The following is a 15985-nucleotide window of genomic DNA, read 5'->3' as shown; positions in this document are numbered from 1 at the left end:
AATGAATTAGAACACCAAGATCCTCCTACAAGCTTGGATGAGGATTCCACCCCTGAGATTCAGAGGGAGACCCCTGAAGATGTTGAGCATGAATTTCAAGGCTTACTTTTAGAAGAACATTATCCCGAAACTAGGAAGAGACCACTTTGGGCTAAAAAGATGCTTTAATAAGCTGAAAATTATGCTGCTCCAAAGGGGACATTCAGAGAAAGTAAGAGACCTAACTTATTTTCCAGTTATACTGCCTTGATGAGTGAGATCATTGATGCAGAACCTTCCTGTGTTGGATATGTGCTCAAGCATCATGTCTGGAAAGATGCTATGTCAGAAGAGTATCAGTCAATTCTAAAAAATGATGTTAAGGATATTGTGCCTAGGCCTAAAGGCAAATTTGTGGTATCTTCTAAATGGCTCTTCAAAATCAAACATTCAGCAGATGGCAGCATTGAGAAGCACAAAGCAAGGTTTGTTGCCAGAGGTTTCTCACAGAAAGAAGGTATTGACTATGAAGAGACATTTGCTCCTGTTGTCAGATACACTTCAGTCCGAGCAGTTTTGGCTATTGCAGCATCTAAAGGATGGAAAGACCATCAAATGGATGTCAAGACTGCTTTTCTGAAGGGTAAGATTGAAGAAGTTTATTTGGAGCTACCTAAAGGTTTTGTGATTCATAAGGCTGAATCACATGTCTATAGATTAAAGAAAGCTCTTTATGGACTAAAACAGGCCCCCAGAGCATGGTATGAAAGAATTGATCACTATCCCTTGGAATTAGGGTTTTCCAAGAATGAAGTAGATCCAAATCTCTACTACAAGGTAATCAATGGTGAATTATTAATTCTTATTCTTTATGTTGATGATCTACTAATCATAGGAGAGGATAATTGTATTTCTCGATGTAAGAAATAATTAGCCTCTGAGATTGATATGAAAGATTTAGGAATTCTTCACTACTTCCTTGGATTGGAAGTTTGGCAGCAGTCAGATGGTATAATCCTTAATCAAGAAAAATACACCATTGATATACTCAAGAGATTTAGAATGTTGGATTGTAGATCCATGACCACACCTATGGAGACAAATCTGCACAAGCTAAAGGAAACAGTTGCAGAATCAGAGTTTGCAGATTCTACAGTCTACAAACAGATTATTGGATCTTTGATGTATTTGGTAAACACAAGACCTGATATATGTAATGTTGTTAATGCACTAAGTCAGTTCATGTGTGAACCTAGGGAAATGCATCTTGTTGCTGCAAAGCATATTCTGAGATATCTTCGAGGAACTATTGGTTTAGGTTTGAAATATAAACATGTAGAACTTGACCTACATTGATTCACCAATTCTGATTGGGTTGGAAGCATAGTTAATAGGAAAAGTACATCAAGATGTTGCTTCAGTTTAGGATCAGGAATGATCTCATGGATATGTAGAAAACAGTTTTCGGTTGCTCAGAGTTCTACAGAAGCTCAAGACATTGCAGCCTCCATGGGAGCAAGAGAAGTTGTATGGCTTCGGAAATTGCTTGTGGGACTGTTTGGTCAACCCTTAAATCCTATTGTCATCTACTGTGACATTAAAAGTTGTATCAAGCTTTCAATGAATCTAGTATTTCATGACAGGTCTAAACACATTGAGATTCCTTATCACTATGTTCGAGATATGGTGGAAAGGAATGTGATCCAACAAAATTTTATTAGTACAGGTGATCAGATTGCAGACATTCTTATCAAGCCTCTCTCCAAGATCAAGATTGAACAATTAGAGATAAACTTGGTATGGTTGAAAATGCTATTTAATTTTGAGAGAGTCTCATTTATTCTGATATACTAATATATTTAAAGATGTTTAATGTGTAAACTCTTTTATTTATCATGTGTGTGACTCCATGAGTGCATGGGCCTTCTGTGAACATTATTGAAGGGTGACGACTTTTCAATAATGAACACTTGTTTCAAATTGATATTGTAAGGTGAGGATTTTACAATTGTCAATTTAACTATCTTGATGGATATCATGTGACTTGATATCTTTGGACATGTCATGATAGTATATATATCTCTGAGACATTATGGTAGATATCATTAAATAAACCATAATTATGATAGAGATCTTCATGGTGAATATTATGAACATAATATTCGTGGACATGCCATGAAATCATTATCAGTATGGTAGGCATCATGTGACTTGATGACAGTGCACATACCTTACTTGATAACTATAAGTTATGGTGAGTATCATGAGACTTGATATTCATTGTTGAGTCATATCTCTAAATATCACTATGGTGTGATATCTCTTCTCTTCACAATCAATGGATGAATTGTGATGTTTTCTCTAACATGAAATGTGTCCTCCCTAGTTAAGAGGGAGTGTTAATTTTTGTAATATCGGTCGTGTTATTTCATGCTTCTGATATATACTAATTTGATTACATATACTAATGTGTTAACTTGTAGTATATACGTTAACAAATGATAAATAAAATCAAAGTTAACTTATCCCATTTGACCAACGGTTACACCGTTCATGGTATCAGGTGATAAAGTGATTCTTAAATATATCGTGCTCCTTCCAATCGGGTAAGTAAACAATGATTAGTTTGTGTGTTGTGGTGAGAGGTACATAGGGAAGAGATGTGTCTTCCCACGTGGGAAGACATATCTCTTCACTACATAACCCTTCATCCACTTATATAAAATGCTTACATTGAGGAGGCCTTCAAATTACGATATAGCAGATAAAAATACAACTTTCAGATCACATCTCCATCTCTTCTATTTTGATCATAGAATTTTCAAAGAACTTAATAGAGAAGTAATGGAAAAGTAGCATCAAGGCAAAGGATAGCATCAACATTAAGCATTCAAAGAAAAAATTTCACGATCATAAATATCCTTCAGAAATCCAAAAATCATTGTCAGTATAGCCAGATGGAAGCTCAAGAATGCAAGTGATCAAGACAAAAGATAGTTTTAGAAGATTTAATCAAAGTTAGAAGGTTGATTTCATTTTTCAAGCAAATATCATATCGTGAAACTAACTTAGACAACTTTTACAAGTGAAGGATGGTCCAAGGCAATGACACAAGGCATCCTAGACAAGAACAAGATCTGTCCAAGACAAGGACAGGGTCCATCCAAGGCAATGACAAGGTCTAATGCAAGTAATCATCATGAGAAGTAATGGAAAAGCAACATCAAGGAAAAGGATAGCATCAACATCAAGTACTCAAAGAAGAATTTTCACAATCTTGAATATCCTTTGAAAATCCAAGAATCATTGTCAGTATAGCCAGATGGAAGCTCAAAAATGTAAGTGATCAAGACGAGATAGTTTCAAAAGAGTTAATCAAAGTTAGAAGATCGACATGAGCAAAGTCATCATCACATCAAGATCTTGATAATGTTGAGTATCAAGAGATATGCCTCATTCAATTACAACTTGTGATGAGTTACAAAGATCAGTTAAGCTAAGGCGGTGCCCAGTAATCACATCTAATTGGGATAAGGCGTTCAAATTCAATGTAATTAACTCATCCATCAAAAAAGATAACTAATATATGTGAGCACAAAGTTTGATGAACCTACCATCATCATCTATTGGTTGAATTTTCAAAGGACATGTGTCCTAGCAATTGTAAATTTTATTACTGGTCAAGCATTAAATGCTTTGCAATGGGTATAACAAACCCTAATTAGGGTTTCTATCTTTCGATCTTCATCATTGATTGTGAATCAATTTGAGTCATTCAATGGTAATGAGAACACATGTTGATATGTGGCGACAGATCAGCAAAATACTGTACACTCAACACATATTCTCGCCAAGGTCCAGGGCCAGGCTGGGCCCCGAGAAAGCGGGCGAAGCTCACTGCGAGGGTTCGAGGGCGGCAGCCCTCAAGAAAAAAAAAATTGTCGTTTTTGTTGATGAAAACTGACACTGTAATAAAACCCTAAAAAGGCCGACTTTGTTTGTTGCCCTAAAAACGCATGTTATAAGTGGTTGGGATGCTTAAGGCATTGTAAGGTTGATGTATTGTTTTTGCTGGATAATAAGAAAGATTGGACGACTATGTATGGTGGACGTAACCCATTCTGGGTGAACCATGTTAAATCTTTGTGTTATCTGCGTCTTGTTTTATTCATTTATCTTTTGTATTTAAATCTGCATATAATTGTTAGTTCATATTTGCTTCGGATCTGCTTGAAACCCTAACAACACCATATAAGGCTCCAGTGCTTCATTTGTAAAAGTGAATAGTGGATAGAAAATAGTTAATAAGGAATAGTTAGTAGCTCAATAGCAGATAGCAAATAGTTAGAGTAGGAAGAGAAGGCAAAGATTGTTGTCAAGACATTGTTGCAAAAGGCATGTAAACTTCATTGAAGATATGGTGAATTCTATGTGTCGATTCAACAATCTGCATGGTCTCTACTTCTCGATTTGATTTCATATTGTTTAAATGAGTGGAAGAACTTTGTGCATGATCGATGTTGAAACTCGTATATCCATACTACTAACACCTTGTTGATGGTAAAGTGCCCTGCGTAGTCAACTAGATCTATTTAACCAAGCTTAACTTCAATTATCGTTCCTTTATTGATATGCATCAACTTGATGGTGTCTATGCTTGTGGTGATGATTTGAAAATCATAAAGTTATCCTTAGAAGAACTCACTAGCCTTATGGAGATGTTTGTTGCATATTAAAGCGAGACTAAGTTGAATTTCATCAAAGATTGTCCATTGCTCTTACATTTTTAGAGTTAGAATAGCCTCCTAAACCCTATCCTTTTTCCTTCTTTTTTTCAAATCAAGTCAAATGAAATTCCATTGTTCTAGCAACATTCGAGCATTCAAGCATTCAACGTAAGTCCACCTTGTGATCCCAACAATATCACATCATATACAACTGAGCCTACCCAAGAGCACGTCGAGACCTGACATTTGAAAACCTTGGTGTCGTCCCACTTGATCATGTAGGAGTCTTCATTCAAAAGAGGATAGAATGTTTAGTATTTTATTTTGTATTGCATAGTGCATAAAAATACCATCAACGGGCCCACAAGTGACAAGAACTTTGTCCATCCAACATGGGCTGGTCTACTTAGTGGGGGAGCCCGTCTTTGCCCTCCATTTGTCTCACCTTATTAACAGTTCTTTGATTGTGTCTATTCTTAATTCATTTCCAACAATCAACCATTGTAGATGTTGAAGAGGAAACCGCAATAGGGCACCTAAAGCATTCCTCTTATCTAAGCCCAAGGGCACAATACAACACCCCTTGGCCCACAAGTGGCAGGAACTTTGTCCAATTAACATAGGGTGGTCTACTTAAAAGGGCATCTTGTCTCTGCTCTCCCTACGTGGTATTCCCTTACTAACCTCGACATGATTATTTGTAGAGAATAAGTTAAGAATCCAGTTTGAATAGCATTTCATATTATTGCCTATACCAAAATATATGAGAAATTATGTATTAAATATACTATCATATTGCATACCACAATATTTGCTATATCACCATATTGTTGTATGAAAATGCAGGCTACCTATATCTGAGATGATCTGATATGAATTCCTTGATCCTCTCATGACATTTCCCAAACTCTATTTATATCTCCAGAAGCCTTCGAAAAGAGACAATACTTCATAATGGAAGCATCCTTTCCAATGATGCATCCTCCCTTTAATACTTACTGCCCTTTTAACAAACTTTATCGATGCCTAAAACATAATCACTGATTTTAATACAAATCACTGCCTTATTATATATGCCTTTTTGTTTTTACCTTCCTTCTCTAAACTTGGGCAATCAACTATCCTTTATATGTCTTTGACTTGGGCGCTTAAACATGGGATCCGGCTCAAACATGTTGTAAATATTAATCTAAATTTATTCTTTCTGAGTAAGCCAGCAATTTAAATAATAATAAGTCGACCTTATTAACAAGTCGGCCAGAAATATAAAATTCATTCTTTTAATGTAAGGCATTATATAACTTGGAGGTTGGCTTTAAACAGATTCAGTTTGATTTTATGTATCTTCATTTTGAGTCAGCCCTCCCTTTGGTGCTTCAAGCTTGTGGTCTAAAGCTCTAATCTCAGGCGGTGCATGACATATGGATTCTACATAAATCCCTTCAATATTTCTATGAAGTTTGCACTACAATAAATCGTATCTTGATGTTCACCCATGGTAGCATACAACCTATATGCTTTTTTGAGTATTCGGGATGGGAAAAGTGTAAGAGATTCATTTCTAGATAACAGCAAATAGTCCTTGGACGTTAGGGATAGCAAGGGGGCAACAAGAAGCTAACATAGCAAAATAATAATAATAATTAAACAACGTATTGTTATATCTTTTTCAAGTGCACAGTTATAAATTGTTTTAAGTGCAGATATACCCATTAAATATACTCGTGACATTATACATTGAAAATCAAAACAAATAGCATAAATGATTTTATTGCAAAACATAATTTAGGTTGTGCCATAGCAATTCGAAGTATGATACAAAGAGAGTCATAATTTTACAATTCAAAATTAGCCTTGATAATTCACTCGCATAAGTTCAACCGTTAGATGGTTGATGAAGCTTTTGGAATATCAATTTATACTCATGAGACCTCAAATACACTCAAGAACAGCTTTAGTAGCATTAAATTCAACATTCTGTTTAGCTAGAACCCTTTTATACAAGAAAATTGTCTTCAAAATAGAGAGAGTTAATAGGTTACCTTCATAATCAAGATAGTATCATGTCAACTAATGTCTATATGGTTTTATGTATATTTTGAGAAAATGATTTTACAATGCATGATATGTTTATTCTTAGTACATTATAACCCCATAACCAACAGGTCCTTGGATTCATATCTCAAACTTGGAAAGAAAAAAAATGGCATGACGTTTGGAATGGATTGGTGAGAATACATCTTTAAAGGATATGAAACCAAATATGCTCTTTTACGGTTAACATCCCCTTAGGTTACAAATTTATTGTCCTGTTGTCATTGAATTTCCCCTGCTTGCACTCTGCAACTCCATTGGCGAGCTTGTTATACTACCAACAGACCCCAAAGTTTGTGAACTAAGCGGAGGGCTGGAAGGACCTACAACCATTGAACCAAGATTGGCAGCATTGATCTGCTGAGGATTCAACTGTGGTTGTGAGTTTAATTGTTGTGCATTGAGTTGTTGCTGAGAATTCAATTGGGATTGTGAATTAATTTGTTGTTGCGAACTGATTTGTTGGCTCATTTGATGTTGAGCATTCAATAAGGGCTGTGAGCTCAAAGGCTGTTGAGATGAGGGCGGTTGTGGCATATTCAGTTGTTGCTGAACATTTAACTGCTGCTGTTGATTCAGCTGTTGTGAACTAATTTGCTGGGGTTGATTGTTCAGTTGTTGGTTCAAATAGAAGCTCTGTCCAGTGACTCCATGCATACCACTTGTTTTTGGAGGATTCATACCCCTATTTTGTAAAGAGCTCATGTTGCTCCTACCTTGTTGTGGTCCATGTATTAAATTTGCTGAACTATGAGCTTGATTACTGGCAGATAAACCTGACATATTCTCAATATTTCTTAACGATGGAGGATTTACCATCGCACCTGGACGACCTCTGCCTGGACCCATGCGTACTCCTCTATCCCATGGCGTCTGATTATTCATGGTCCCAGATCGTATGTGATGTTCAATCATACTTCCAATACCAGGGTTCTGTCCCATGCTGCCAACACCAGAGAGTGTATTTATATTGGTCAAATTAGGCATGACTCCTGAAATGTTATTTATGCCTGTCATGCCCATACTCATCCCTCCACCTAGCCCAACCATATTATGACCACTCATGTTGTTGACACTTATATTCCCCACCCCGATATTACCAATGTTACTGCCCATGCCCCCCTGCAGGAAACTCTTCCTCTGTAATTGCTGATGGTGCTTTTGAAGCATCTGCATCTTCATCTGAGCATTATTCATGATTTTTGAATTCATCTGTTGATTTGAATTATAGCTTGCAGAATTTAGCTGGGCTAGGTGATTTGAATTTACAAGTTGCTGAGACCTCTGTAGCTGTTGTTGTGGATGTTGCTGCAGTTGGTGTTGTTGTTGTATCTGGTGCTGCTGATGTTGTTGTTGTTGCACTGCTACAAGCTCAGAAGCAGGATCAAGCTGCAGTGACTTTGATGTAACCAATCCACTCTGCAAGAAGCCTGAAGAAAGCTGTCGGTTGGGAGCATTGCCTGGAGGAGGCATTCGGACAGCTAATGCATTAGGCGATGACAATGGCAATGAGCTTAGAGGAGGCATGCCACACACAGCAGCAGAACCCACCATATTTTGACTTGACATTACATGGGGTGAAGATGGCAACTGATTCATACTATTTCCCAGTGCAGAAGCAACAGGAGTCATGGATTGAGTTGTAGAAGATGCATTTGGAGGTAACATTTGTTGGCGCTGTTGAATGGGCTGAACTTGATCATCAACCAATTCATATCCATCCTTCTCCATCTGGAATTGACAGATACAAGAGATCATATACCAGAGAGAAGGATATTTCGAGATTTAATCAAAGGGCAAAGTTAGTTGTCACACTTACCAGAGTACTAAACTGCACAGCTAGCCTGTCTGCAAAATGCTGCACAGCACACACACCACGCAGAAGAGATAAAACAACAATTTTATATACTCAATTAATAAAATATGAACCAGTTAATTGAACAGAACCTGACTGTAAATGTATTTTACTTACAGTGTTTGGCAAGGAAGGGAGAACATCATGTGGGCAACAATTCAAAGAGTCCTCATCTTGATCATCCCCAAACTGCACAACAGCCTCCACCATTCCATCCTTTGCACGTTCACACATTACCAATCTAACCCGAATTCTACGAACCAAAACTGGAACACTATTTCCTGCAGATAACAATATGCAAAAGAACATTGAGCGAGCAATCAGATTAATAATATGGAAACAGGTACGAAAATACAAAAAAGAAAAAAGTGTTTAAAAGAAGTCCAACCTGGATACATATGATCTGCACGAACAAAATTCATAATTCGTGTTTTGCGAACATTTACACCTCCACCAACAAGGGAATTGGACAGACTTCTTTGTCCTTTGACATCCTTCTGATCTTCATTATTTGTAGCATTACTAAAAGCCATTGAAAGTAAGTGCCAAGAAGGTGGACCCTTCTTTGTTTCACGCACCTCTTCCACACTCTTCTTTTTTATAGGAAGACCATGTCTGTAATTTTGCCACCATCAATTAAAGAATCAGTGCTCCAGATAATAAATAACCACACGTCTATTTGGAAAAGATAGTCAAACTCCAATAGTAAATAGCAAATAATTTACTCCAAGTGTACATAATAAATAATATACTCCAAGTGTAAAAAACAAATAATATAATCCAAGTGTAAATAACAAATGATATTCACCAAAAATAGAATACCGTAAGACTGAAACAACAGTATGACAGCAAAAAAATCAATTGAATAATAGCTTTCTTAGGGTTAGATAAATTAGGAATTCTCATTCTTCATATATTTCAGAATTGCCACATTCTTTTATAAAACTCCAAGTGGAGACAATCTAGAATGAGGGAGTTCTCATTCTTCAAATATTTCAGAATTGTCTCAGGCCCCTCCATTTCTAACTACCAAAACAAGAACCTCTCAAAACTCCCAACCTACATAGAAAGCTGCATAGAACCACTACACAAAAGATACATAAACACTCACGTGAAGATTTTTTAGAAATGATCATGAAATATTTGTCAAACATTAAACTTAACTTTAGTTTTGGGATATTAGGACCCCTCATGGATGAAATTCTTTCTAATTTGTACTTTCTATCAAGGAATTAGAAAAAAGACAAAAATTATGTAATGTCCACAAATGACCAAGAATGGATCAAAAGGACTGGAACATACAGTGAGTACAATAGCAAAGAACTAGGGCAAAAGGGGGCCTAAACTTGAAGCAAATACAACAAAGCAAGAAAACCAGAAAAAAAAAACTAAATAGACACAAAAGGGTTAACCTAAACAAGAGCAACCCCAAAACAGTACAACTATAAATAATAGTGCAAGAGGACAACTTTGCAAAGCAATGGAAGACAATGAAAACTGTCCTAATGGAGAACTAAAATTCTCAAATGTAAATATTATGAGAATTGTTAGAGAAGCCAAGAATATTAACATTGGTAACTAAGAAGTACCAATGTAGAGTCTGAGAATGCTCATCAAGGAAAGTCTAGGGCTAATGGAATTGGGTTGGACAATCCTCGGAAGTAGTCATATCCACATAGAATCTCTCCTAATATGCAAAGCCGAAGAACTGCTAATGGTAGGGAAGAAGTTGGTAATGTGAACTTTCCCCTATGATCAAGTTGGTAATGTGAACTTTCCCCTATGATCTATGTCATGGAAGACTGTAAGGGGTCCCCAACATCAAGAAGAGATAAGGCCACAACTATTAGAATGACAGTTGAGGTGCGAAGAGACCAATTCATAGAAGAAGACCAAAAGGATGGGAAACAACTCACGATATATCTCTATTTGTACATGAATCAACAGTATCCAAAGGGTTCATAATGCCTCTAACATCCTATGATGAGTTGAAAGAAGGAAGTTATCAATATAGTAGATCTCAAACCACCAAAAAGATATCTATGCCTAAACATGGTAAAATCACAAAGAAAATGGGCCAAGCATCTCTAGCTAGGGTAGCAAAAAAAAGGGGGCAGAAAACCACCAGAATCCATCTATAAATAGTACTACCTCCATCAAATTTCATAGTTTACACTGGACACCAGAAAATAAAATGCTCAAACTCAAACTCTTGGAGAGAAGAAAGGTGGCAAAATATTTCACATTGTAAAATATGGTGGTCTATCTCAACACAAAATTGACAAGAACACACCAGCAACATGCCAAGGGTAATTCTCAAACCATAAAACCAACCATACTAAAGATAGGTATGCGAAACAATTATCCCATCAGCCTATAAGGAATACTCACCCCAGAAAGCTAGACTAGAGCTAAGAGAATTCAAAGGGTGAGTCCAAGGGACCTAGACGTACCAAAAATGATCCCATCAACCTGTCTAAAATGCTCGCTGTAAAAAACTAGTTTGGACCTAAGAGAATTCAAACGGGGTGTCCAAGGAACCTAGACATACTAACAATAATGGTCCTCCTATGGATGGGCCGAGCACCTCTTTTCCTAGAGGAAGATGATGAGGAGCACATAAGGAGTATCTAAAAGGAGGAAGCATGTTAAGAAAATGTCAATAGATGAGCAAACGGACCTCAAAGAAACAAAAAAACAAACATCTAGAGGGGGAACCCAAATAGGCAAATCTTCAACGAGGAATGGAGTGCAAAAAAAGGATATCTCCAATGGGGCAAAGACGAACCACATATGACTCTAAGCATGATTTAAAGATATTCTCAAGATGAAGGTGTTGGGTAGAAATTCAGCCTAGACAATACACTGAGGAACCATCTATTTGCATAGGTTCATACATTGAACCATAATTGTTTGAACCCTCTCCACCCTATCCTAGTCACAAGAACTTAAGATACGGCCCAAAACCCGTATTCACTCAATGTTGCATGTAGACTATCATTGTAGAAAAGATGCATCTTTGAATATCGAAGACAATGTAATTGAGAATCGAGACAATTGAACCTCAAGGGCAAAGAGCGAGGTATATACCCGTTGTGACCTTTTTCACACATCACCCCATTGCAAATGGGGACCCCTTGTTTTTTCTTTTTAGGGTTTTTCGTTGGCATCGCAACTGCTAATCACCGGTCTTTTTACAATGAGGAATTCGAGTTTTTGAGAATTCATCCCAAGCCAAGTTGAGAAATCATGCTCAGAATCATGTATGAATGTTGTCAAAGTGCTCAGAAGGTCTGAAGGACGAGGATTGCAATTGCTTTGGGTCATTACTAACAACCTGTTATTTTTAGAAATTTTTGTTTTTTCTGCTTTTTTTAAAGCGGCATATGGGTTTTGTTCCTCAAGTCATTTTATTACTACCCATTTTGTCGGAATTTGAAAATCTCGTCTCTAGGTATAAAAAGCAAGGCTTCGAAATTTTTGCTTTTTTTCGAGATTAGGGTTTTGTTCTTTAGGTCATATCAGTCCTGTGCATGTCTTCAGATTCAAAATTTTTTGCTTTTAAGTATAAAAACAGGGCTTCGGTATTTATTTTTTCTGAGACTAGGGTTTTCTTCTTCATGCCATATTATTACTACCCATGTTCTTGGATTTTGAAAATTATGTCTTTAAGGGTGAAAAGCAAAATGCAAACCCTAATTAAGGTTTTGTTCCAGAAGATGAATCATATTATCAGTGCCCATGTTCTCAGATTTCGAAAATAAGGTCTCAGTGCAAAAAGCAGAGTGGAAACCCTAATTAGGGTTTTGTTCCAGATGATCAATCAAATTCGCCCAAGGATGTCAAGTATGGAAGATGTTTAGGTAGGATCAATGTCTGCCAGGGCATAAGAAAGTTGTCCAAGACTCAATCGAGTTCACCTTATGATCAAGTAAAATTGTCTGACAGATGGTAAACTCCTACCAATGGTTAATTAACTCTTGGCAAGAGTTAGTTAAACTCCTACTTGATATTAGACCATGTTGAAAAAAATAAAAATAAAATAATATATAAACTGAGGCATGGAAGTGTAAAGTAAGTTGGAAAATAAATTTGTCACATGAATCAAAAATTTTAATTATTTTCCAAAAAATTAAAGAATTTTTTTTTATTATTTTCAAGCAGAGAAACGGGACTCGCCCGGACTCGCCCAGACTCGGCTAGTCCGAGTACGAGTCATGCTCGGCGAGTCCTAGGGACTCGGACTCGGACTCGTCCGAGTCTGGGGAGTAAACTCGCCAAACTCGCCGAGTTGGCAAGTTTGGCTCAAAATCGCCAGACTCGGCGAGTCCTGAGCCCCAGACTCGGCTACTGGCTGGGTTAATAAAATGACAAAAAAAAAAACATTTTAAAAAGTTTTTTTTAAAAGTAATAAGTTTTTTTGGAAGGGTCAGGAGCAAAATTTGACATTTTGGTCTCTCCGTCAGGATTATTTGAGAGTGGTTTCGGGCCTCCAAGAGTTATATTGCAAAATCTAGTTTTTGGAGGATTCTTCAGTTTTCCAGACTTAGTCAAATTTCAGGATCAGGACATTCCAGACTTAGCCAAATTTTAGGGCATTTGAAGATCAAGATGACATTCCAGACTTTATCACTCACCAACTTGACCTAGCTCGGACCTTCAAGAATGATACTCACTCACCAAGCAAGACCCAATTAGCAACAAGAGCAAAACCAGGCCCTAAGGAAGACTCTCAAAGAAACCCTAATTCAGACTTGTAATAAGTTTTTTTGGCCTTGCGGGGCGCTGCCCCTCGACCTCGCCTTGTATCACGACAGGGAGCGCGCAAGGGGCGCTGCCCCTTGACCCTACCTTGGGGGCGCTGCCCCCAAACCCCCGTCGAAAAATATGGGGGGAAATTGCGTCGATAGAAGTAGAGAAAATTTAACCTCCAAGTCTGACACTGATTGGATCGACTAGGTAGATATAGAGGTTGAGACTGTAGCCATGGCAGAGGAGGAGCGGAGAGCACGAGCACATACAGGAGATTCAGAGGCAGATAGTGACATGGATGTTCCTGATGTTGGTGAGCATGGCATGGTGTCACGGGGAGCGGCTATGGCAGTCGAATCATCTAGGACCTACCTTAGACGCCTTCGCAGGGGGCCGGGGCCGGAGGGTGCAGGCTCCTCTGAGCCATAGACTTGTAGTTGTATTTACCTTTGGTATTTGTATGAAACATTTGATGATGATCATATGATGACATGGATTTTTTATTCCATGAGTTTTGTAATATTGTATACATTTGACAATATTTATATATCTATGTTTGTTATTTTCTTCAGCTACAATTTGCGTTTATGCTTATGTGATTGATGTATACTTGTGTATGTAATCAAATGAGCCGAGTTTGATGATGTTATTGTGTCTTTAAGGTGTATTCAATAAAGGGTGTCTGAAACAAGTTTTAAATATTTAAAAATCTCTAAATTTCTTGAGTTTTTCACTATCCCGAGTCCAGCCGAGGCTGGAGCCGAGTTTGACGCCGAGTCCCGAGTCCGAGTCCGAGTCGGCCTTGCCGAGTCCGAGCCGAGTCCGAGTCCCGTTTCTTTGTTTTCAAGTAATTAAATTTCAACACTTAGGGTATTTTCAAGAATTTTGGAAATTGAGAGAAAGTTCTAGAAGATTCTTGGCTAAGGATGAAGTTTGGAGAGAAAATAAAAATTTCTATTTTGTAAAGATTAAAACAAAACAAAAATAATAATAATAAAAAAATATTATTAAAAAAAAATTTTAAAAATTAAAAAACAGTAAAACAAAAATAAAACTTCAAGTTAACGAATATTAGACTTTATATATTTTTGACCAACTCATTTTCACAATTCATTATTCAGGTTGAGAATTTGGAGAGCAATTGAGAAGAAATTTTCTCTCAAAATTAAGTTGAAAATAAACTAAGGCATGGACGAGGTCAAAGGTGATTGTTCAAAGTTCGTCCAAGGCAACAAAGCATGAGCACATGGCAAAGTCTTTTGCCAAGTCTGCCTAGACATTGTCAAATTCTCATCCAAATCCGCCTTCCAAGTTGGCAATGAACATGTCAAGACATCATCCAAGTTCGCCAAAGTTGGGGCATAAGCCTATGTCTAGAATTTGCCAAGGATGAGCAAAGTAGGCAGCTTCCAAACATGATAGAACCTGATCAAATTATTACACTTCAGACAAAGACAACAAAATTCGCATGGAGATAGGAAACAAAGCATTCTAAAAAGTTGAAGGAAGCACTCAATAAGTTCGACATGTCCAAGACTCATCCAAGTTCATCATAGACAGCGAATTAAAAGATAGCAGATTGGAAGTTTGATGAGCACAAAGACAAAGTGATGTCTTAGCATATTCCAATTCACCTACAAAGAAGAACATCTCTTGTCTTCTAAGTCCGCCTGAGAAGGAATGACTAATGATCTTCCAAGAACAAATCATTCATGTCCAAGATTCAAGAAAGTCCACCCTACCAAGATTAAGGAAGAATGTTATCCAAATTCGCTGAGGAATAAAGCAAAACAAACTGTCTAAACTTCCAAGCAATTAGGTTGGATGATAAAAAGAGAAGGCTTGGAGAATGATCTTCCAAGTGCATGACATGGAAAGAATAAATAAAGCCTAGTGATCAGACCTCCAAATCTGATCCATGAAGACAAGGTAATCCAAGTTCGCCTTGGAAGGAAAAGATTAGCCAAGGTTTGTCCAATAAAATAAGACACAAATTGAAACTTGTCCAAGGATGTGTAAATTTCGCTTTGCCAAGAGGAAATTTGCTAAGCAAGCATAAGGATGGCATGTATTCTTCCAAGATCGCCATAAATCAAGATCAAGGAAAATTGGAAAACAAATTGTTTGATCATATTTCCAAATCTGCCAAAGACAAGAAGGCTCATTGGTGCAGGAGCACCTGAGCACCTGAATGCTCAAATCCTAGCAGGTATAGCATTTTTGTTGCAAATTAAGCATGTGTGTTTATTTTATGCTTCTAGTAGGTTTAATAGGTTTGTTTTGTGGTGTAATAAGGTTTGGAACTCATTGTTGTTTAAGAGTTTCCAAGATTTTTGTTTTTTTGCTCAGTGGACCAAAAATTGTCAATTTTGGATCCAAATGAGCATTTTTGAAATTTTGACGTTGTAAAGCCTTGAAAGGCATTGGAGCATGTTTATTTAGTGTTTCCAATGATTTTGAGTCATTGGTTTGAGTGCCAAGTCACCGGGAGTCAAAATGCAACTTTTTGAGCAACAAAAGTTGTCAAAAGTTGTCAAAAAGTGCAAAAAATGACTTTTGGTGGTTTTGGTTAGTTCCA

At 37.2% G+C, this 15985-nt stretch overlaps 1 protein-coding gene across 5 annotated transcripts in view; it reads right to left on the bottom strand.

The window, feature by feature from the left end:
• Window positions 1-6579: 6579 nt before the first annotated feature.
• The window catches only part of LOC131046295 (protein PHYTOCHROME-DEPENDENT LATE-FLOWERING), a 125179-nt gene continuing 115773 nt past the window's right edge, over window positions 6580-15985 (bottom strand). For all 5 annotated transcript variants that reach the window (XM_057980001.2, XM_057980003.2, XM_057980000.2 and 2 more), the window contains 4 exons: window positions 9044-9270; window positions 8773-8936; window positions 8620-8658; window positions 6580-8531 (listed from right to left, as the gene is read on the bottom strand). In XM_057980001.2, the coding sequence (XP_057835984.1) occupies window positions 7008-8531; window positions 8620-8658; window positions 8773-8936; window positions 9044-9270 (1954 nt within the window). In that variant the 3' untranslated portion in view covers window positions 6580-7007. The remainder of the gene's footprint in view (window positions 8532-8619; window positions 8659-8772; window positions 8937-9043; window positions 9271-15985) is intronic.

This window comes from Cryptomeria japonica, chromosome 2, assembly GCF_030272615.1.
Source record: "Cryptomeria japonica chromosome 2, Sugi_1.0, whole genome shotgun sequence".
NCBI classification, from domain to species: Eukaryota; Viridiplantae; Streptophyta; class Pinopsida; order Cupressales; family Cupressaceae; genus Cryptomeria; species Cryptomeria japonica.
The sequence above is the reverse complement of the archived record's forward strand: the minus strand, read 5'-3'. Positions and strand labels throughout refer to the sequence as shown.